Genomic DNA, 21,769 nt, shown 5'->3' with positions numbered 1-21,769 from the left:
TTGTTAAAATCTTTTTAATATTCTATTCTGTGCTGTCCAGTTTCTCATCAAGTGTGATGCTATTCTCGAGGTGACCCTCAAATCCATGCCTGCACAATAGATGGGTTGAATGAGCTAAAATATTAGGAAGAGAAGCAAATCTTATGATGTATGAGCCATTCACTTAAAAGAGCACACTATGAGAAGTGTGAGACACATCACTGAGTAAATAAAAATGTGACAATAAGGGAATATTGTGAGGACAAAGGAAAGTTAATAGAGAAAAGCAGAAAAAAAATTTCTGTAGACGTGACTACAAGACTATTGTGATTGTAATGTGCCCCTCAGCCAAACTGGCTGTGGATTTATGTGCTTAGAAATCTCACTGTTTCTCCTTAGAATTTATCCCTATGGGGGTAAAAATCCTGATGAGGTAAGTTTAAAGAATGCACCCTTGCAAAAACAAACAATAAACAAACAAAAAACCACCCCAATGAGACTGCTTTCTACTTTATCCAGGAATTTTGCATCTCAAGTTATGAATAATTTTGATTAGTGGTTCTAGTGGTTTTTTTCCCTAAGCCTCTAGATACATGCTTCCAAACAAACCCAGAGCCCTACTATAAATATCACTTGATTCATTAAATAAAACTTTTCTTTTAAAGCTGAATATACATTTTTGGTGTATATTAACATCCATGGTATTTCCTTTTCCCTCAGGGGCACTAACAGTGGCTCACAATTTTTCATATAAAATCATCATTAACCTGAGGAGTGTTCCAACCCTTATTCTCTTCCAAGCTGAGTTCTCTCACCTTTCCCGTAAGTCTGACAACTATTTTATTAGTGTTGCATCTCTCTTCTAAACTACCTCCAAGTTTTCACATGCCTCCTGAGTCTCAGAGCCTGAAATAATGGATATTGAGGGGGAACAAAATAATTAAAGTTAGTCTGAAGAATCAGATACTTCTTCTTCCAGAAAAGCTGGACCAATGAAAGTCTTCTCTCTGCCCAAACTTGAGAAGTGGGGTCAGAAGCGCTCATCTGCCTACTTGTCTGGATTTCCAATTGCAATGGATAACGAAGAAGGCCAGCATCATGAAAGCTAATCAGTTTTAAAGTCTTTCTATGATGTGCTCAGAAGGGATATTATTTTTCAAATGATAGGAATTAAGGCAAAAAGGAAGAGTATAAATGAACTCAGTCAATGATTTTCCACTTAGGATAGGCTCTTCAGGGAAATAAAGAAAGAAAAAGCACTGGCCTTGTTTGGGAAAGTATATTGCTTGAAATAAATAACAAATATGAATATGTAAGATTGAAAATGCTTAAAACTGAATATGTAATGGAAAGAAGGATAGATCCTGTGTTTAAGACAGAAAAATGGTAGAATCTAACATCCACAATGATACCACAAATATCCTTTTTAATAACACACTTTAAAAACACACACTGCACTGGAATATTCTAAGGTGATCAATCTTTTTTTTTCAGAACATATTTTGAAGAGTGAGGCATTTCTAAAGCAAGCTATTCCTCTATGGGCCTGAACAAATGCCCTGTCTCTCCTCTATTGCACGTGGAGAAATGAGATGGTACTCACCACACTAAAGAAAGCCAGGCCATTGGGAAGAATGTCAATATCTTCAGCACCAGCTTCTGTAAGTTCAAGCAAGTGGAGAAATATCATTTTCAGATTGTTATTCATTAGAGATAGCATCACTGGGACTTTGTTTATTCTATCAGAGTGTCTGTATCTTTATGGATGGTTCCAGTTTATTCCAGGACCCTATTCTCTTTAATAAATGTCAGTCTAAAACCTTTCCTAAAGTGAACTTCTGACTTTAAATGTTAGATGTTTTATGTTTACTCAAATCAAAGTCAAGTTATCACCACATTTCCAGCTATGATATAGAACAAGCTGACATCTGTACACACTTATGATAAACATCCAGATGTCTGGATAAAAAGTAATTGACATCAGGGGAATATTTCCTTCAGAAACAAGGGCTCATAGTCATTTAACCATGCAAATTTCCTTGTCCTCTTCTCTGCTCATCCAATCTGCAACAAAAAGACATCTCTCTCATTAACGGAGATAAAACACCTGGGATTACATATTCCTTCTTTTACAAACAGTGCCTACTTGTTCTCATAAGCAAAGAAAGCTTTCTATTTAGGCTTTAAATTATAGGAAAGACTAGCAAAAGAAAATTAATGAAAAAATACCATGCACCTAAGCCAGTTGAAGCTTCCAACTCCCATCTCTGAGGCAGGCTACAATTACTATTGATTGTTTATTGATTGTCTGCAGTACACTTCACATAGCACTGCAAATAATTAGACATAAGGCCTTCCCAGCGGTCTCACTGTATAAATTCCAGAGACAGATAATAGACCCAAACACAAGAAAAGAGAAATAAAAATGGCTTAGATTAAGCCAAATCATGACACATTCTTTGAGTCCACAAAATCCAATCTTCCTGTTTAAGATCTCTCCAAAGGATTTTTCCAAGATTATTTCTAGGTTGTCAACATCAAACAGCATCTATCTATACAGCCATTTTGGTTTTGATTTATGAGTTTGCTTTTAGCTGGTTACTTCTTCCACTGTTGCTTGTTCTACTATCATTGTACAGAGAAGCAAAACAAAATAAGAATGCCAAGAACTCTACTTTTAAGTGCCTATTGCTCAGAAAGAAGGCACATCTCAATAGCCTGAGCATGGTGGAGTGGAGGGGGGCTGCGTGTCCCCAAACAGCCACAGAGAGGCTTCACGAATCTGTGGACCCTCTGAAATTCTATGCATGGCAAAATGTCTTTTATATGTAGAGATGAGAACTTTTCCTGTGAAAAGGACTATTGAAGATCAGCAGACTCAAAAACCACTAGCTTCTAGTCACAGGGATTCTCAACTGGGAATGAGCAGGGAGCAGAAGAGCTCTATATCACAGATACACACACACACACACATGCACGCATGCACACATACACAATTTCACTCTAAGTTTTGCTTTTTGGGCCCATCTAATAGAAGCTCAATTAATCCAAAATTTGTTTTTCCAGTAAAAGTACTTAAGAAATTTTAATTTCTATGTGAACATGTTCATATATATATATATACAAGGTAAATAATGATGTTTCTTTGAGTAGCAGAATTATGAGTGGTTTTCATTCTTTTTTTCTCTATATATGTACACATATAAACAGAAGAACCTTAAACAAACGCAAAATATAAATCATTTATTTAAAGTTTTCTGAGTATGTGCAAGGTCCTAGGTTCAATCAACAGTAACATACACACACACACACACACACACACAGTTGGGGGGATATAGCTCAGTGGAAAGTAAACACTTGAGGCCCTGTGTTCAATCCCCAACACCATAAATAAATAAATAAGTAAAAATAAAATAAAAGATAAAGTTTTCTACAAATAATAATCAAACAACCCAATATTTTAAAAAGATATTTTTATCCTAACCACATTATTACTTCTCATTTTATCTCCATTGTAACCGCCCCCCCCATTTTAATGAGGAAAAAAAAATAAGTCTTATCTGTACCTTACTTTGGCATATTTTCCATATTTATTCACTCATCTTTCACTTCTAAGCGAACACCACAATTGGCTTTTATTATCTACATCACTTCTTTGGTATGATTATTGCAAGAGTAGCCAATCCTGGAGAAATTCTTTTCTCCTCTAATTCAATAGTCATGGTAGGAATAACTACTAACATTAAGAACTCGAAAGTACCAGGCTCTTTGTAAGTACTTTGCATATAACATTGCATATAATTTTATAACACTGAGAGGCAATGTTATTACCCCTTATTTTAGATCTGAAAATATGGAGGCTTTGAAAAGCAAATTGTTTAAATTACAAACCAGGAATCTGAGATTTGAATCATCTGGTGTGACTTAAAGCACATGAAAAAATATTCAACCTAGAATTTAATGAATTTTTCTCTGTCAGAACCATCCCCTGGTTCCTCTCTAAAGATACTTTGTAAATTCAACTATGGTTAATTCCATATGTTGGCTTTGCCACCACCCCCCCATTGTTGCTTGCATGTTTCTCACAGAATTTTTCACCAGTCCATATCCTGCACTTTTATTTAAAATCCTTTCTCCAGAAAGTCTTCTAGCTTAATACATCTAATGTTGATCCCTTCTTCTTACTTCAGCAATTATAGCTCCATGTTAGAGATGGCCAAATATCCCCCAGCATCCATGCACCCCTCTTAGCAATAAGCACAAAGCAACTTAGGTACAGATAACACTTCCCACCTTTTCTTGCTGATAGATGGTGACACACATACTATATGACATGTAGTCAATAACTCTTATTTATTAAGTCAGAAAGGCATGATATGACATGATATTTGTATAAAGCTCCCAAGAGTTGCAAAGAGTTCATTTCTAGTGGCGGCAAATGTGGCACCGTAGTATGTGGGTGCACGCATACACGTGTTGATGGGGACAAAAGGCAAGGGGGAAGAAGTATTCACCTCTTAGGGGTATTAACCTCAAGTGCACAGCCACTACTGTTTCCAAAACAGGAAATAAAAACACAGTCCTCCTGATCCTTACTGCGTACTACAGCCACTTGCCTTTGTCTATATGAGAAGGTATGTTCAGCACATGGTGTTCCTTACCATCAAAGACCACTGGACAATCAACTGTTGTTAAAAATATATAACCACAAGTTATTATTAACCATTGTGCATCGCTAACATGGCACTCAACAAATGTTCATATGGTGTACTAACCACAGGGCAAAAGCAAAAAAAAAAAAAAAAAAGAAAGAACGAAAGAAAGAAAGAAAAGCACAATTCTAATTAGATCTAAAAATGTATCCCAAATGTACTTCTAATCACTCATCTTCTCCGCTCTGTTGCCTTTTGAAGTGCCTCAGAGGCATTAAACACTTCAGGAAAAGGGCCAGAGGTGACAGATTTCCTCCTTCTTTCCAATTCCAGACAGCAGCTCGCACACATCACAACATAAAGGTCACAAACATAGACAGACGACCGTTCAGAATACAAATGCTGCAAGGCTTGTTTTTTCTCTGAGATGCGCTCCATCCCAGTGAGCTGTAACAGGAATACACTTGGCAGTTTGTCCTGTAATGTGTCTGGTTGTGCCCTATTGTCTACTCTGAGACTTGAATTCACAGAAGGTGGGCTTCATGGGGCCAAGGGCTGTTTAATAATGTGACAATTATTAACTCAGTAGCAAAAGTCAACTAAGAGATCACTGACCCAACCTCCCACTCTTGTCCAACATCCCTCACAGATGCCACCTGGCTTTTGCTGGACCGGTTCTGAGGGGCTCTTCTTGATGGAAGCCAGAAGGCAGGATAAAGCTGCCTAGGTATTGGGGACTCTAGAACTGCCTTAGGCCTAGAGCTGTCTGCATTATCCAGCAGAGATCTCGTTGACCAGGCATTTGATACTGCGTTGGCATCCTCCTGGGAAGTGTTGGGGGAACTGGAAGAAAGAGAAGCTCCAGGATAGTCAACCAGTCTGGGAGGAGGGAGATAGGACTAGGAAAATAACAAAAATAGCAATGAGAAAAAGGAAGCCGAACACATTGCAAAGAGAGATGTAAAGAACAAGAGGCCAACAGTGATATTACTGGAAGTATTTCAATTGGGTCTCAAAGAGGAACAGGCAGGAGTTTATTAGGGATAGTGAGAATCCATACCCACAGAACACCTCTGAGTGGACCATCTCTAGAAAGACAGGCCTATCTGTTACAGAGTCTGGGCTTTTTAAGGGACATGGCTTACATAATTCTTGCCTCTACTTTTCATACACTCTTAAGTGGTCCATTACCCTTTATATAGCCCATAACAGAGTTTCTTTCTGAGGGTCATGATGACAGGTCACAAAGGGAGGGCTGTGACTTCCTAGTCACAAGAGATAGTTATGCTATGTTCTTGAAACAATAGCTCCAAGCTGGGTGTCATGGTGCACACTGGTAACCCCAGTGAGTCAGGAGACTGAGGCAGAAGGATCACAAGTTCCAGGCCAGTCTGAGAAGCTTAGCAGAATCCTCAGAAACTTAGTGACCCCTGTCTCAAAATAAAAATTAAAAAGGTCTAGCATTCTTGGCCCTCTAGGTTTAATCCCTAGTACCAAAACAAAAGGAAGAATAAAAAGAAGCAATAGTTTCCTTAAGGGGTTACAATTAACTGTGGCTGGGGGAGGTTTAACAAAAGATTTTCCGTTTTTCTGATTATTGTCTGCTTGATAAAGTTTTCAGTTATCCAATCCTGGGACTTACAGACTTTCTTTGGTACTTGTGTCTGATGTCCTCCCTATAATTTAATGCCCTTCACTGTCCTGCTCATGGCTTACTGTCCACCTAATAGTAACAACATAAAGTGGGGTGTGCTGGCATACCCTGTAATCCCAGTGGCTCCTAAGGATGAGGCAGGAGGTTCATGAGTTCAAAGCCAGCCTCAGCAACAGCAATGTGCTAAGCAACTCGGTGATACCCTGTCTCTAAATAAAATACAAGGATGAGGATGTGTCTCAGGGACCGAGCGCCCCTTATTTCAATCCCCAGATACTCCCCCCAAAAGTAACCCTTCCTTGTTTTAAATCCATGATTTGTACTAGAAACAAATAGTAGGGCTCCCAACCTTTAACTTGCCTTAAATGAAATCTTAAAATCTTAATTCTTCTACATGAATAGTATTAAAGGCTTACAAAGTTTATAAAGTATATCTATAATCCCTTATCTGAATATGGTACATCCATAAGAAAAAGTGAGACAGATGAATGTTATCTGATTGATAAATTGCTAGCAGATTAGTTGGAATGTTCTGTATTCATTTCACTTAACTTCTCTGTTATATTGGTTGATGGTGGAGTATTCAATCAAATGACACAGTCTTGTAGATCTAACAGAAGTACCAAAGAAGGAGGGAAAGGGAGGGAGAAGGGGAATAGCTAGGATGGTGGAAGGAGAGGGTCATCATTATACAAAATGCATGTATGAAGATGTGAATTGGTGTTGACATACCTTATATACAAACATAAATATGATAAATGGTGGTATAAAGGTGTATTAAGAATTGTATGCAAAAAAATAAGAGAGCTCATGTAGAATGGCATAATTTGGCATGAACATACTTTACATACAGAGTTAAAAAATTGTGCTGTGAATGGATAATTATGAATGTAATGCACTCCACTATTGTCATCTATGTAAGAAATAAATGAAAAAAAGAAGTACCAAAGAAGTCTTTCTATTGAGTAAGAACTGCTTTGTGAGTAAAGATGAAATGCTAATGAGGGAAAGCAACAATTGCTACCTGACCATAGAAAATCACTAAATTGGAAGGCAAGTTCATCCTCCTTGATGCTTTAAAACATAGTAAAAATAAAATCATCAAATTAATTTTGTCAACACTAGCAGGACTTAACAAGATTACCTCAACTTATCTCTGTGTGTAGATGTCTATTGCTAGAATTTCCTAGAAAACTGCCTTTTAGATTTTGGGTCCTGAGTCCTCCTTATTATGTAAGACATTTATATATAAGGAGCTTTTCTTCCTCTGACTACTACACTATATGTCTTAAATAAATTGAAGCCAACAACAACAACAAAAAAAAAGAACAAGAGGCCAGCAACAGATCTGGAAAGGCACGCCTAAGCAGAAAGACTGCTCTAACAATGAGGGTTTGTTCTTGCTAAAATTGCACAGTAAGCCCTGTCAGGTATGAGTGGGGTTACAAATATGAGGTAGTTAGTTTATTCGTGTTCCCAAGTTGGGGAAGTTTATCCATGACTATCAAAATTAGGTCCTAATGACAACAACCTTATTGTTAGAAAAATGTATTCACAGACATGCAAATGTAAGAGCAATGATGGTCACTGATTTGTTTGTAATTGCAACATCTACAACAATAGAATTATAAAAAACCAAGAAGCCTCTGCACAGCAAAGGAATCAATCAATAGGGTAAAGAATGGAAGACAATATTTGCAAACTATCTGCGGGGGTTAATATCCAGAATATATATGGAATTAAAACACAGCAAAAATACCCCAAATCATCCAATTTGAAAATGGACAAATAATCAGAATACACATTTATCAAAAGAAGACATACAATAACCAACAAGTATATAAAAAATGTTCAGAACACTAATCACCAGGGATATACAAATCAAAATTATAGAAAGACATCATTTTACCCCATTAGGAATGGCTGCATCCAAAAAGACAAAAAAAGAAACAAATGGAGGTGAGGATGTGGACAAAGGGAAACATTTATACACTATTGGCAGGAACGTAAACTGGTGTGTCTATTAGGAGAAGAGTATGGAGGTTTTTCAAAAAACTGAAAATAACACTATCTTATCATATAGCAATACTTCTATTGGATATATATCCAAAGGAAATAAAATTCCTATATCAAAGAAATAATCACATGACCAAGATAATTGCACCACTGTTCACAATAACCAAAATATTAATTAAACAAGATGTCCATCAACAAATGAATGGATTTGTAAAATGTGGTATATAGAGTCACTGGAATATTATCCAGCCATAAAAAAGGACAAAATCCTTTCATTTTCAGCAATATGGATGGAGCTAGAGGGCATATTAAGTGAGATAAACCAGGCACAGATAGACAATTAACATATGTCTTCACTAATTTGAGGAAGCTAAAAAGTTGACCACATAGGAATAGAATTGAATAGAGGTCACTGGAGGCTAGGAAGGGTAACTGAGACATGGGAAATAAAGGGTTGATAGTAGTGCCAAAATACAGTTGAGTGAAAAGTAGTTCTGAAATTCTGTTGTATTTTGTGATCTATAATTGTGATCTATAATATAATTAAAAAAAACAACTAGAAGAAGAAAATCTGAAGGTTCTTAACACAAAGAAATGGTAATACTTGAGGAGACGGAAATGCTGATTGCTTGATCTAATTAGATACAGTGCATACATGCACCCAATTATAATACTGTACCTCATAAATAAATATAAACATGTTAAATAAAAAATTAAAATTAAAAAAGAAAAGAAAAAGAATCTCAAATACACGTTTGATATAATCACCAAACAAAGCTTTATTTACTGTTCCTTAAATATACTGATAAGACTAAGAGAAGTTAACTATATTGCTTTAAACTCTCATTCCGTTATTAGATTGTACCACCTATGGTAAACCATAAACGAATGTATACTTTTTCACAAATTGTATAATTATCCTGCTTTAGCACAAGCAGATTGCATTGCACTTTTCTTCTTCTGTTAAAAGCATTAATCTGGTTAAAATAAATATTCAGGAATATGGCATAACTTGTTTAGACTGAGGGAGATCTATATTGTCTAACTGACTGAGAAGCAGAGCAATGGGAGGCTAAAGCAGGGACTCCTTTTTAGGAAGCATTTACACAAAAGTTTGCTGTCCTTATATTACAGTTCATTTGGAGGGATTTGGAGCAGTCTGATAGAGGTCATATGAGAATTAAAGCCTTTGGCCTCCATCCTGGCAGGAAAGTGTGCCTAATTCATATTGGACATTTCTTCAGTTTTTAAAATACTAGGGGCCTCCAAGAAAGAAAATATCCTGGGCCCCTTTTGACTTCTGAGATGGTCTGGGGAACCCATTTGTCAATTCAATATGACCCAAAGGAGATTCCTCTTGGAAATACTCTGTTATCCAGAAGAACATTATAAATGTACGAGGAAAATAATTAGAAAACCAAATGCCCATCAACAATGAAGGGATACATAAAATGGGGTACATACATACAAGAGAATCTTACTCAGCCTTAAAAGGGAAGGAAAGTCTGACACATGCTACAACATAGATGAACCTTTAAGACTACAGAGAGAAAAAAAAAATCAGTCACAAAAAGACAAATATTTTATGATTCGACTTACACAAGGTATCTAGAACAGTCCAATTGATAGAGACAGCAGAATGGTGGTTGCCAGGAGAGAAGAGAATGGGGAGTTATTGTTTAGTGGGTACAAAGTGTCAGTTGTGCATGATGGAAAAGTCCTGGAGATGGACATTAGTGATAGTTTCCCAACAACATAAACGCACTGAACATTACTGACTGTACACTTTTAAAGCAGCAAAATGATAAACTTTACATGGTATGTATTTTACCTCAAATAAAATTAAAAACAAAAAACTAACAAGTAAGATAATCCTGCACCAAGCCAAATATGCATTAAGTGATCAGTTACATAAATCATGGAATGTGTGAAAAATTTTAAAAAGAATGAGGTAAACAGACCTATGCAAAGCTGTTCATGCCATGCTAGGAATAAAGCCAATTGTAAAACATTTATACTAAGATGCCATTTGTGGGGAAAAAATGTATTTATATGCATATATGTATTTGCATGTGCACAAAAAAAAAAGCTTTATATCTGGGGTTACTTCTGTGGGGGAATGGGGAGTTTGTTGAAAGATTTTTATTTTCCATTTTAGATCTTTCTGTACTGTTTGAACATATAATGTTTATGTGTACTTTGCACAGAACATACTGTGCAGTTACAGAAAAAAAGATAACTAAGCTAACATAAGTTTCCAAAAGATAGTATTAAGAACAAAAAGGTAGTTCAGAAATATTATGTATAATTTGACCTCATTTGTGTGTGTGTGTTTTTTTTAAGTCATGTGTGTGAAAGTATTCCTAAACAGGCAGGAAAGTATGTTCAACAATGTTACTTATCAGGAGGAGCAGAATGCTTCTGTGCAATCTGGATTTCAATTTCTTGAAAACAAAACAAAAAACTGAAAGGTCTCTCCCACCTCTCAATGTTGTTCCATAAGGACTAGAAGGGATAAAATGTTAGTTTAGTCATTTCTACACTGTAGTTTACAGAGTCAGATTATAAATAAATTTCCCAAGATCTTTTTTTGGACTCTAAAAACTTCTAGCCTAACTACAAACTCATCATTGCAGGTGAAAAATATGAAAGGCCATGCTTTGCACCAGCTCACATTGTATGTGTGTGGCAGGACCACAGCTAGACATTAGGTACTGCTCCCCCCTGCCCCTTTCCTACTGTAACTTATCTCACTGATAATGCAATAACAGTTATTGAGAGTCTACTGTATAGTAGGGACTTCGGTATATGGAACAAGGTACAAAGCAGCAAGACACAGACTTTGCCTGGAAGAAATTACAGAGAATCCACAGAGTTCCTCAGTGCGAGGAGAAAGTCTGAGCAGATCTCCCATCCTGTGCATCAGGACCAAACCTGTTTGTTCAGTTCTGAGACTCAGGCATTGTGGAGCATCCTGCATGGAGTCATGGAGTCAGGGACACCCCAATCATTGTTCTTCCCTCTGTAGTCACCTCGTAGAAAACAAATAAAAACAAGTTTGTGTTCAATTTATTTCATGAAGCATCGGATATACATTTGCTATCTGAAAAGATGCTGGTTCCAGAGTAGCAGCAAGATAAATGCTGTTTCTGATTACAAGGAACTTACCTTCCTTCCAACTTCAGTAGGTGGTGAATGGGACAATGAACTCAGGATGCAGAGGCCGTCCACAACAAACAGAATTTACAAGTGAAATTCAAAGGAGTCATGGAATAAGCCATAAATCAAATAATAAGCAAAGGATTACATAAACAATTAATAAATTACAGTCAGCATAAGAGAAATACAGGATGCATAAGATCAAATGAGATAGACCAAAGGGGGTTCTGTTGATCATGTGGTTTAATTGCTGAAAAACACTAATTGCTTGCCAAAATACTGTTAATGAGTGTTTTAATGTTGGTGGTCCAACACTGTAATGTGTAAAACAAGCATTTTCTCATACATACCAATTCCTTTAATCAGGTGGCAGTTTGGAAGATCTACAGATTCCACTTCTCCGGTGGCTTTAAGTCGATTTCTGTTTAAAACAAAACAAAACAAAAACAAACTTTGTTTATATGTTCCCTGCTTTGTTCCAGAAAGGGTTTAAAGAGGCTTTTAGCAATACATAAAGCAGCATAAACCTAAAGCAGATGAAAGTGAAGACAGAAAAAACAAGTATAGGAACATGAAACAGCACCAGAAAGAAGTTAAAACAAAAAGCACAAGGCGCTGAAGTTCTGCATATGGACAGGGATCTGAGAGAAAGCCCAGCACTCGATAAACACAACTTGTTTATAATATAACAGAGCACCAGGTCACATTTCTTGCAGCTCTGGTGGGAAAAGACCTCAGATGTAGCTCTAGGAGCCCTTTCCACTGAAGAGCCAAACAATGAAAAATGGCGGTCTCACTCCATGTCTGAAAAAGGCCAAGACAAAGGGCACCACTCAGGCCCTTAGCACACACCCACAAAGAGTTACTAAGGAATACAATGTGTACCAGGGTTGGAAGTTTGGAGAGCACCATCTAACTTTGGCAAATTACTCCCTCTGGTTGTTTTGGGAGGCAGGAAGAAGAAGAAATAACTAGGGAATGTTGAACTCCACTAGGGTATCTTCTCCCATCATTTCCACCCTAGAGGACTACAAGGAAGTTTGGGCCAAAACATGTGGAAATGACAATTTTGAAGTACACATATTGCAGGCTTTTTCTTCTCTTTTTCTCACCTCTCGGTTCTCTGGAGTCATAGGAAACAGAAATTGTATTTGCAGGGAACTTGGCGATTTTTAAAATGGTTCCACACATGGTAAGCTTCTGACTTCCAGACACTGAATATGAGAAAGGGTACTGGTTTCTTAGCAAAATAGGGCCTAGGTCATCCAGAACTACTAACTGGTTGGGCTAACTCTACATTCTGACAATTCATATCATAAAACTTCTAAATAAAGTGTTAACCAGTAAGTATTTGGAATCATACAACTCAAATAATATTAAATTTCTTGAAATAATACATCAATGAAACAAATAATGTACAAATATAAATAATAATAATGTATAATGCAATAAAAACAAAATACATTAAAAAATTACATCAAAGTAACAAAAATACAATCAATCTCACTCTTACATGTCCCAAAAGTAATTAAAAAGGAAAAATAAAGAGTATATAAATTACATGTAGTGGTAGCAGTAGGAATAATGATGAAGACCATGCTGATAATAACCATGGGTGGTGAAGGTAATCAATAATACAGCAGTTATAATTCACTGCTATTTTAAGTCTACCATGGTTTTAAGTGATTTACCTCGATGATTTCATTTAATTCTTCAAAGCAACCCTGCAAATTAGGTACCATCATCCCCACTTTAGGGATGATGAAACTGACTTGAAGAAAAGCAGTTTCCCTGCAGGTGCACTCAGTGAGGAAGCATTGGAGCCAGCTGTCACACAGAGGTGGCCCTGGTCCTTACGACTCTGTGCTTTCCTCAGGAGCACCGAGATCCAAGATCCGTGCTGAGTCCCAGCAGGTACACTCCATGATCCTTGGCAGATCAGTGAATCTCTGCAGGCCTCAGTTTTCCATATGGATACAAGAAGGATGAACCCGAAAGACTTCCAAGATCCTGATAATATGTGGCTCCAGAAACAGATGTACATACAAATCAATGGGTCACAGCTGTAGTTTGTATGTGAAGTATCATGTGTTGACTTGGGTGTCAATTTTATATAACTTATGCACTATGTCTATTTGACTATACAGAAATAGGGATGATGACGATCACCTCTACTTTTTCAAAGATAAACTATATGATTAAATACAATCTGTTCTACGTGAATCCTAACCCACAACAAGGAAGGGAAAGATAGAAGTTCATTGGACTAGACAAGGAGAATGAAGGAGGAATGGAAATAGAAAAGACAGTAGAATGAATTGGACACATCTTTCCCATTCTTATATATGAATACGTGACCAATATAACTCCACATCATATACTACCACAATAATGGGATCCTAACTGGAACAAGTTATACTTATTCTATGTATATATATCAAAAATAAACTCCACCTATGAAGAACAAATTAAAAAAATAAATAATAAATATAATCTGTTTAAAGAAACATGCTCAGTTGTATTTGAATGGTTTAATATGAGATATTTATTTCAGTCAACTTAAGTTTGTGTAGATAACTGCCTGATGATACACTTGGCTAAAAAGAGCAATCTTCAACTAGTTTAGTTGTACAAAATCACCTTTAGAGACGCAGACTACCTGCTATTAATACTGAAGAGCTATATAAGGGCTGTGCATGATTTCCATTTACTCAAATAAGTTTTTCCCTTGGCTTTCCTTTATTATGAAAGAAAAAGAGGATTTTGCTTCAATCCGCTTTGGCTCATCAAGTCTTCCAGACTCCCTTGGTAGAAAACTGCTAGACTTTCTCCCTGGAATCATACAGCTCAAGTTTTGGGGCAAGGTACTTTTGTTCCTGATAAAAATGGTAGACACAAGAAGAGAGAGCTAGTGCTCACCTCCCCTCCTCCCTTCTTTGTAATTTGAAAACACACACACACACACACACACACACACACACACACAGTCCTTGAGAAAACAGGAACAACTGCAGTCATTCCATTCTTGACAAGCACAAGGCTGTAAAGTCAACAGTGAAAGGCCACAGCATGAAAACAGAGAACCCAGTTTGTTGCTGTGATCACTGACTCAGAATATGCCCTAGCTACAGTTTTTGTCATGTAAGACAAATAAGTCCCTATTTGTATAAGTCACCATTAATTTGATGTATGTTACTTGCAGCTGAAAGCATTCCTAAATAATATCAGATTTAAGAAGCTTGGGGAATAAAGAAAGCTATGCAAACCTCTTTGAATTGGCAGATCAAAAAGGCTATCATTATTCATGTAAAAGTATAAAATACATAGTATAAACACAAATACCATGAGATGTGAAAAGGAAAATCTTTTTACTTTTGTACGGAGTGTTTGCTCTCTAACACTTCATGCCCATAGCAAGCTTATGGTTACTGTAGGTCTGAGATGGCATGGCTGTCGCCACTCTGCTGTAACTAATCAACCACAGCATTCCTTCCCTTCAACCCAGAGCCAGCCTCAGACACTTTGTTCCAACAACCACGACAATGTATTAAAATAGATGCTCAAGATGATAACTCTTTGCCTTCTCTGCTAGAGGTTCCTTTTGTTTTTCTTCCTTTTCTTTTTCCTTACAATTCAATTATTTTCCTTTGAGTTACAAGCCTATGGCAAGAATTAAGCTGGCTTCCCTTAGTTATCAGCAATCATTCCCAGATAATCCCATTGGAAATCATGCATATTGGAGATCTTAATCTGGGGGTCCTAGACCTTCAAGGAATCCATGGGTAGAATTCAGAGACTCATGACCTTGGGTGGGGGAAAAATACTACTGTAGTTAAACCTCTAACTGAATAGAGTACTCTTTTTGATAATGAGTGGGAACAAGCCACAGTACCTCTTATTAGCAATACCTGTGACTCTCAATATCAACAATTACAGGTACTGCTGCCATCACATTTCAGTTGCTATAGCCATCTCTAAGTGCCATTTACACTCATCATTACTTCAAATGATCACTGTTTGACATTTACCCACCTCTGGATCTCATCAAAAAATTAAAATAAAAAAAAAACTTTTTTAAACTCATGTTATTATTCATAAGTTAGATTTTAAAATAATTTGGTAATAGTATTTAAGTATGATTGGTTCATTTTGTATCCCTATGCATTTTATTTTATTCTATACATATAAAAATACAACACCAGGGCTGAGGATGTAGTTCAGTTCAATGTATAATGTTTGCCTAACATGTGTGAGGCCCTGGGTTCAATCCCAGTACTGCAAGAGTTTCAATGAAGCTAAGAAGAAATCAAGGCTACTTTGCCAGCCTACTAATAGATCTACATCCTAAAAAGTCTAAGAAATCTTGCACAAACATCATTGTCATCGTATGTAATTTTTATTAAGCTTACTATGTGCTTGGCATTATTCTAAGCATATAATACAGGTGACCTCATTTATTTCTTATAATCCCAGAATGGAGCAAGTAGGTGAAATAACTAGTCCAAGGTATAAGGTAATAAAGATGTTAATAAATTCAGGGTATCTTACCACACAACACATGAATTCAACAGTCATTAACATGATATCAGTCTCTATTTCTTCTATTTCTAGTATTTATCCAGAGTGGAACACAACAACGACTTCTTGTCACTGGCTTACTCATGGTGGGGAGCATAGAAGGCAAACCATGCAACAGTGTCAATATACCTCGAGCAAAGTTGGAACAGGGTTACTCTGAGCCAGTACTTTGTGCCATATGGCACTGCCTTCCAACTTACAAAACATTGGTGGGGCTTTGTCTTCCTTGTGCAGATATATACAAACATGGGCTTTATCTTTTATATGTAGATATAAAAATCTTTGGAATTCAGCTTCTAAGACCTTGCCATGTTTGCACAAAGTAACTAAGAATTTGTGCTTAGGCATGCAAACTTGGAGAAAATTTGTCAGTGGTACAGAGGGTTGGAAGTGATGAGGAAGTTGGAACAAACTGGAATCAGAAGACCTGGCATAGCTAACAAGTCCAGCACTAATTAATTACCTGATGGCCCACTAGTTAAGCTCTCCAAACCTCAATATTTACATGTGTAATAAAGAAAAACAAAATATCTGCACACAGATAAATAAAATGAAAGCACAAAAACAAAAGGATATTGTTTCCAAATGTTGATAAATGTACATTTTGGTTTCATATACAGAATTTTCTACACTTGACAGTGACCAGTACAGAGTAGATAAGTGATAAGCAGAATGGTAATTAAAAAAGAAAAAAAAATAGCTGCCTCTTTTGAACAGTTTCAAAACAGATTCCAGAGTTGCTTTTTGGAGCTGTCATAAAAGTCATCAACCATTAAGCAAAATGTCCAGACACTTGTTTGGGGGGTTTCTGCGCACTCTGGGGTCTCTGATGCATTCAAGTCATCTCATGACTCATCCAAACAAGGCTGTGTATCTTGCATTAGGGAGCAAAAAGTCTGAGAATGTTTGTTTATCTCTAATTTCTTATTTCTTAACTAGGGAAGGGTAGAAAAGATGGGTGGGGAATGCCATCCTCTCCTGGGAACCTCAGTCAGTTACAGTTCCAAAGGAAACAGACAATCTTGATTACATTTATCCACCTGGGACATACTTACACTAAAACTTCCCCATTGTTTATCTGAAACTCAAGTTGAAATTTAAATGGGTATCCTGGGGGAGCCAAATAACTTGGTTGCCAAAATACCATCTGCAATAACTAATTAAATAGCAGACACCAGAGTAGAGCACAAAAAACAAAGTTTGTGTCCTTTCACCTTCCTTTGAAAAGTCTTTCCTTATGGGAAGCTGGGAACATGCTGCTTTTTGTCAAGGTATGACAGGAGAAATGCCATAGATCTGAGCACTCAATCACACTGCAGAGAGTAGATACCCGTCCTCAAACACAGTCACCAGATACCACACAGGGTGCCCAGTCAAATCTGAATGTCAGACAATGAATAATGTTTTAGTACAATTACGTCCCAAATTCCATGCTTACACTACAATTAAAGTATAAGAATTCCACACTAATGTTAAAAAAATGATTCGTTGTTTATCTGAGATTTATATCTAACTGGGCATTCTGCATTTTTGTTTGCTAAATCAAGCCACCTCCCACTTACCCCCATCACCTATCACCTCACCCCATATTACCTCACTGCCTTTGGAGCTTCAACTAGCCAATAAAGTTACCAACCTGTGAAATCACTGCTCATTAAAATTTATCACAGTCAAATCTTTGTAAAGAAAAGTTGCATCACATTGTAAACTACTTATTGGGTACAATCTATGTCATTAAGCTTTATTTGCTTTGCCTTGGGCTTGCAATTATAATACGTATCATTCAAAGGGACTTAATTTTAAAACTTGAAGATTAGAAGGGAGGAAAATTGTTAAGAAAATTTCAATTTGTGGGAACACAGGCGATTTGAAAATTAGTGATAACTTAATGAGCCTGTGAATTTTGGTGGTCTTGCTTCTAAAACAGAGTTGGAAAGATCATACAAAGTCATCAAAACTCATTAGGTCTTAAAAGCACAGGCAACGAAAGCAAAAACAGACACAGCAAAGGAAACAATCAACAGGGTGAAGAGACAACCTACAGAATGGTAGAATATACTAGGAATACATCTGATAAGGGGTTACATCCAGAATATACAATGAACTCAACTCATTCATTCATACCACAAAACCCCAACAATTTGAAAATAGAGCAAACGTCCTGAACAGACATTTCTCAAAAGAAGACATACAAATGGCCAATAGATATATGAAAAAAATAATGGACATCACTGGTCATTAGGAAAATGAAAATCAAAGTTTCAACAAGATACCCCCTCACTCTTTTGGAATATATATTATCCGAAAGACAACAAAAACTAAGTGTTGGAAAAGTTTTTTTTTCTTTTTTCTTTTCTTTTCTTTTCAGTGCTGGGTATGGAACACAGGTCCTTGTACCGGCTAGGCAAGTGCTCTATCACTGAGCAACACCCTTAGGCAATAAAGGGAACATTTGTTTACTCTTCTGGAGAATGTAAGTTAGTATAGCCATTATGGAAAACAACATGGAAGTTCCTTGAAATAGTAAAAATAGACCCAGAAATCCTACTCCTGGGTATATATGCAAAGGAAATGAAATCAGTATGTAGAAACATCTGCACTCTCATGTTCACTGAGGCACTATTCACATCAGCCAAAAAAGAGGAAAAGCTTAAGTGTCCAGCAGTGGGTAAATGGATAAATAAAATAAAATGTGGTACAATGGAATACTATTCATCTACAAAAAGGGACAAAATCCCTGTCATTTAAGATAAACCTGAAACATGCTAAGTAAAATAATTCAAGCACAGAAAGACAAATATTGCACAATCTCATTCATAGGAGGAATCTTACAAAGTTGATCTGTAGAAGTTAGAGTGCAGTAATAGTTATAAAAGGCTAGGGAGAGGGAGAGATGGGTCAATGGGTACAATGTTACAAGTAGGGTTACAATGTTATTGCACAAGAGAGTGACTAAAGTTAACAAGAGTAAAGTATATTTCAAAATAAGGAGAAGGATTTGAATGTTCTTACCACAAAATTTTATAAACGTGTAAGGTGATAGCTATGCTAATTACCTAGATTTGATCACAATAGTATACAAAATATATTTTTTATCTCATAAATACATACTTATTATTTGTCAATCAAAAATAAAACTAAACAACAACAAAAAAATATCATTCAACTCACAATGGTTCTGCAGAGAGTATTTACATAATATGATAATTAAGATCAACATGTCCATTTCCTATCAATGAGTATTCTTTCCTCAGTAAAACAAACGCCTGCATTGGTTATAAGCAGATGAAACTATAGCTAGGGGACATGGAGCAACCGTGGAAAGCTATGGTGTCACTTTTGATCCTCCTTCTTGGGGTTAGAGAGTTTGAGTCCCGGTTCTCCTCTTCAAACCAATGTAATACCTTACCTAGCTTCCCTATGTTTATACTCTATTCCAGTAGTTCTCAACCCTGAGAATTATCAGGAGAGGATTTTGTTTGGTTGGTAGATTGGGGTTATTTATTTATTTATTTTTGTTGTTGTTTGTTTGCAGTGGTAGGTATCACATTCCAAGTCTCATACATGCTAGGCAAGCACTCTTATCTCTGAGTTACATTCCCAGAGTATCAGGAGAGAGTTTTTTAAATAAATAAATAAATAAATAACCAAAGATTAACTAAGTTAGAATCTCTAGGGTGTTACCCAGAGACCAGCCCTTTAGGAGATCCTAATGTACAGATAATCATTGCTCTATCCTTGCAGGTTCATCTTCATAATGCAAAACTGGTTATATCAGGTTCTTACAGAACAAACAAAACCCGTCAGACCTTCTCTTTGCCCATCAAAAAAGGGCCAGGTTTTGAACTTATTCAACAGCCTAAAAGCCCATCCTTCCCACTACCCCTACTATTCTCATTCCTTGACTTTATACTTCCTTCAAACTGGTACTCCAATTCTCATCTTAGACCTTTGCTCACAGTGCAATTTAAATCCACAAAGGACTCCTCCATCACCACACTTATAAGCAAGGTCACTTCAAAGCCAATGTCAATCTCTCTTCCACCAGAACTCCTTCAGGGGATGTACAACTACCTGGGTTCCATTGTACCCGATTTATTTTGTTTCTCTCCTCCCCTATATTAAGGTAAACTCCATTAAGGTATAAATTTACAATAGTAGCCTGCCTAGAAGAACACAGCATACATACCTAGTAGGTGTTTAATATTTCCAGAAGGCTTTCTCATGAGGCTTATACAATTTTAATTGGTAATTTAGAAACCTTAATGTCTAACCACCATGCTTCCAATATAACTAAAATACGAGATATGCTTCTACTGTTTGGCTTTCTGGCTTCAGGGATCCAGGGTGAATAAGGAAGTGATGTAAGAACAGTAGCTTTGTCAAGTGACTTTGATCTACAGCGCCAAGATGAGAAAACAGAAGTGTTTCTCCAACTATGCAGGGGAGGGATGGAGAGAGCAATATGAAAGAGGGGTCTGGTTCAGGCAACAAAGGGAAGCAGCACCGGTGACCTGAAATAAATCTTTATAATTAAAGTTTCAATGCATGAGTAATAGTTTTGTTTTCAAGTGAAAGCACTAGGTTTGCCCTTGAGTAATTGCAAAGCACTCCCTTGTCAACTTAGGCAGAACTTGGTAAGCAGCAAAGGCTTTAAACTTTTTAGAAAGTATCCGGGTGGGGGTGGGGTGGGCCCAGCTAGCCCGGGGAACCGAGAGCCAGCAACAGCTCTTCACTCCGCCCACGATCCCCCCGCCCCGGAGAATCTCTCCACCCGCTGGCGTCCGCTCCCGCAGCCTGGGGACCCTCGAGGAGGGGCGCCAGGAAGCCCCACCTACCTGAGCGCCAGGAACCTCTCGCCCAGGAGCGCCAGCGCCATCCCCATCAAGCCCACACTCACCAGCCGCCCCATGGCGCGGGAGCTGGCCGGCCGAGTGGCTCGGGCCAGACCAGGCAGCACCGTGGGAGGTGCCAGCTCACCCCACCCGGCGCGCAGGCCCGCCCCGCCCGATCCCGCTCCCGGGCCGCCGAGGCTCCGCCCTGCGCCGGGCCTGGCCTTTGTCTGCGCAAACCTGCTGCCCAGACACCTTCCCGCGCAGACCTCCACGACCTGGTTAGTTTAATGGCCCCAAACCTTGAGATCCTGCTGTCCTTTCCCGAACAACCCACACAAAACCTTTCTGCACACCTTTCTGAACTCCCCACTCGTCAGACGTTCCTTACAGAAAGTTTCCTACTGAAAAGTAAGAAACTTTCAAAGTTTTACAAAGACTTTTTTTTTTAATTGAAGAAAATAGCAATGGGGCATATCTTGTAAATATATCATGTTGGAATTACTGCTTTTTATAATAGGATGTGGATGGGAGGAAAACAATATCCTGATTCCAGCAAGACTTCATCTAGACTAGAAACCTAAGTACTTTTTTTTTTAAACCCAAACTCAATTTATGGGAATAAGAGTAGGTCTCAGTCTCTCTCTCTCTCTCTCTCTCTCTCTCTCTCTCTCTCTCTCTCTCTCCTCTCTCGCCTTATTTTCTTCCTTTTCTTCCTATACACACAATACGGAAAAAAAAATACATAAATATACATATGTGTATGTGTGTGTGTGGGCCCGCACGCACGCGTGTGTGTATGTATATACATGAAACACCCTTCAAGACAATTGAGATTCTAAGGCAGGAGGATCCCAAGTTCTAGGCCAGCCTTAGCAACTTAAGGAGACCCTGTCTTA

General features: G+C 37.6%; 2 protein-coding genes across 3 annotated transcripts in view; one reads left to right on the top strand and one right to left on the bottom strand.

Annotated features, from left to right (window-relative positions):
• Window positions 1–21,037, bottom strand: part of Pon2 (paraoxonase 2) — a 31,654-nt gene extending 10,617 nt beyond the window's left edge. Inside the window, exons 1-3 of the mRNA XM_005331808.4 lie at window positions 20,877–21,037; window positions 11,811–11,881; window positions 1,583–1,638 (exon numbers count right to left, since the gene is read on the bottom strand). Coding sequence (XP_005331865.1) covers window positions 1,583–1,638; window positions 11,811–11,881; window positions 20,877–20,950 — 201 coding nt within the window. The 5' untranslated portion in view covers window positions 20,951–21,037. The remainder of the gene's footprint in view (window positions 1–1,582; window positions 1,639–11,810; window positions 11,882–20,876) is intronic.
• LOC120891856 (uncharacterized) overlaps window positions 1–21,769 on the top strand; it is a 79,830-nt gene that overhangs the window by 16,994 nt on the left and 41,067 nt on the right. Inside the window, exons 4-6 of one of the 2 annotated variants that reach the window (XM_078040391.1) lie at window positions 700–801; window positions 1,474–1,640; window positions 5,281–6,135. In XM_078040391.1, coding sequence (XP_077896517.1) covers window positions 700–801; window positions 1,474–1,529 — 158 coding nt within the window. In that variant the 3' untranslated portion in view covers window positions 1,530–1,640; window positions 5,281–6,135. Of the gene's footprint in view, window positions 1–699; window positions 802–1,473; window positions 1,641–5,280; window positions 6,136–21,769 lie in introns of those variants that run through there. The other variant, XM_078040392.1, reaches the window with a different exon arrangement.

Source organism: Ictidomys tridecemlineatus, chromosome 2 (genome assembly GCF_052094955.1).
Source record: "Ictidomys tridecemlineatus isolate mIctTri1 chromosome 2, mIctTri1.hap1, whole genome shotgun sequence".
NCBI classification, from domain to species: domain Eukaryota; kingdom Metazoa; phylum Chordata; class Mammalia; order Rodentia; family Sciuridae; genus Ictidomys; species Ictidomys tridecemlineatus.
This window is presented reverse-complemented; position numbering and strand designations above follow the sequence as displayed.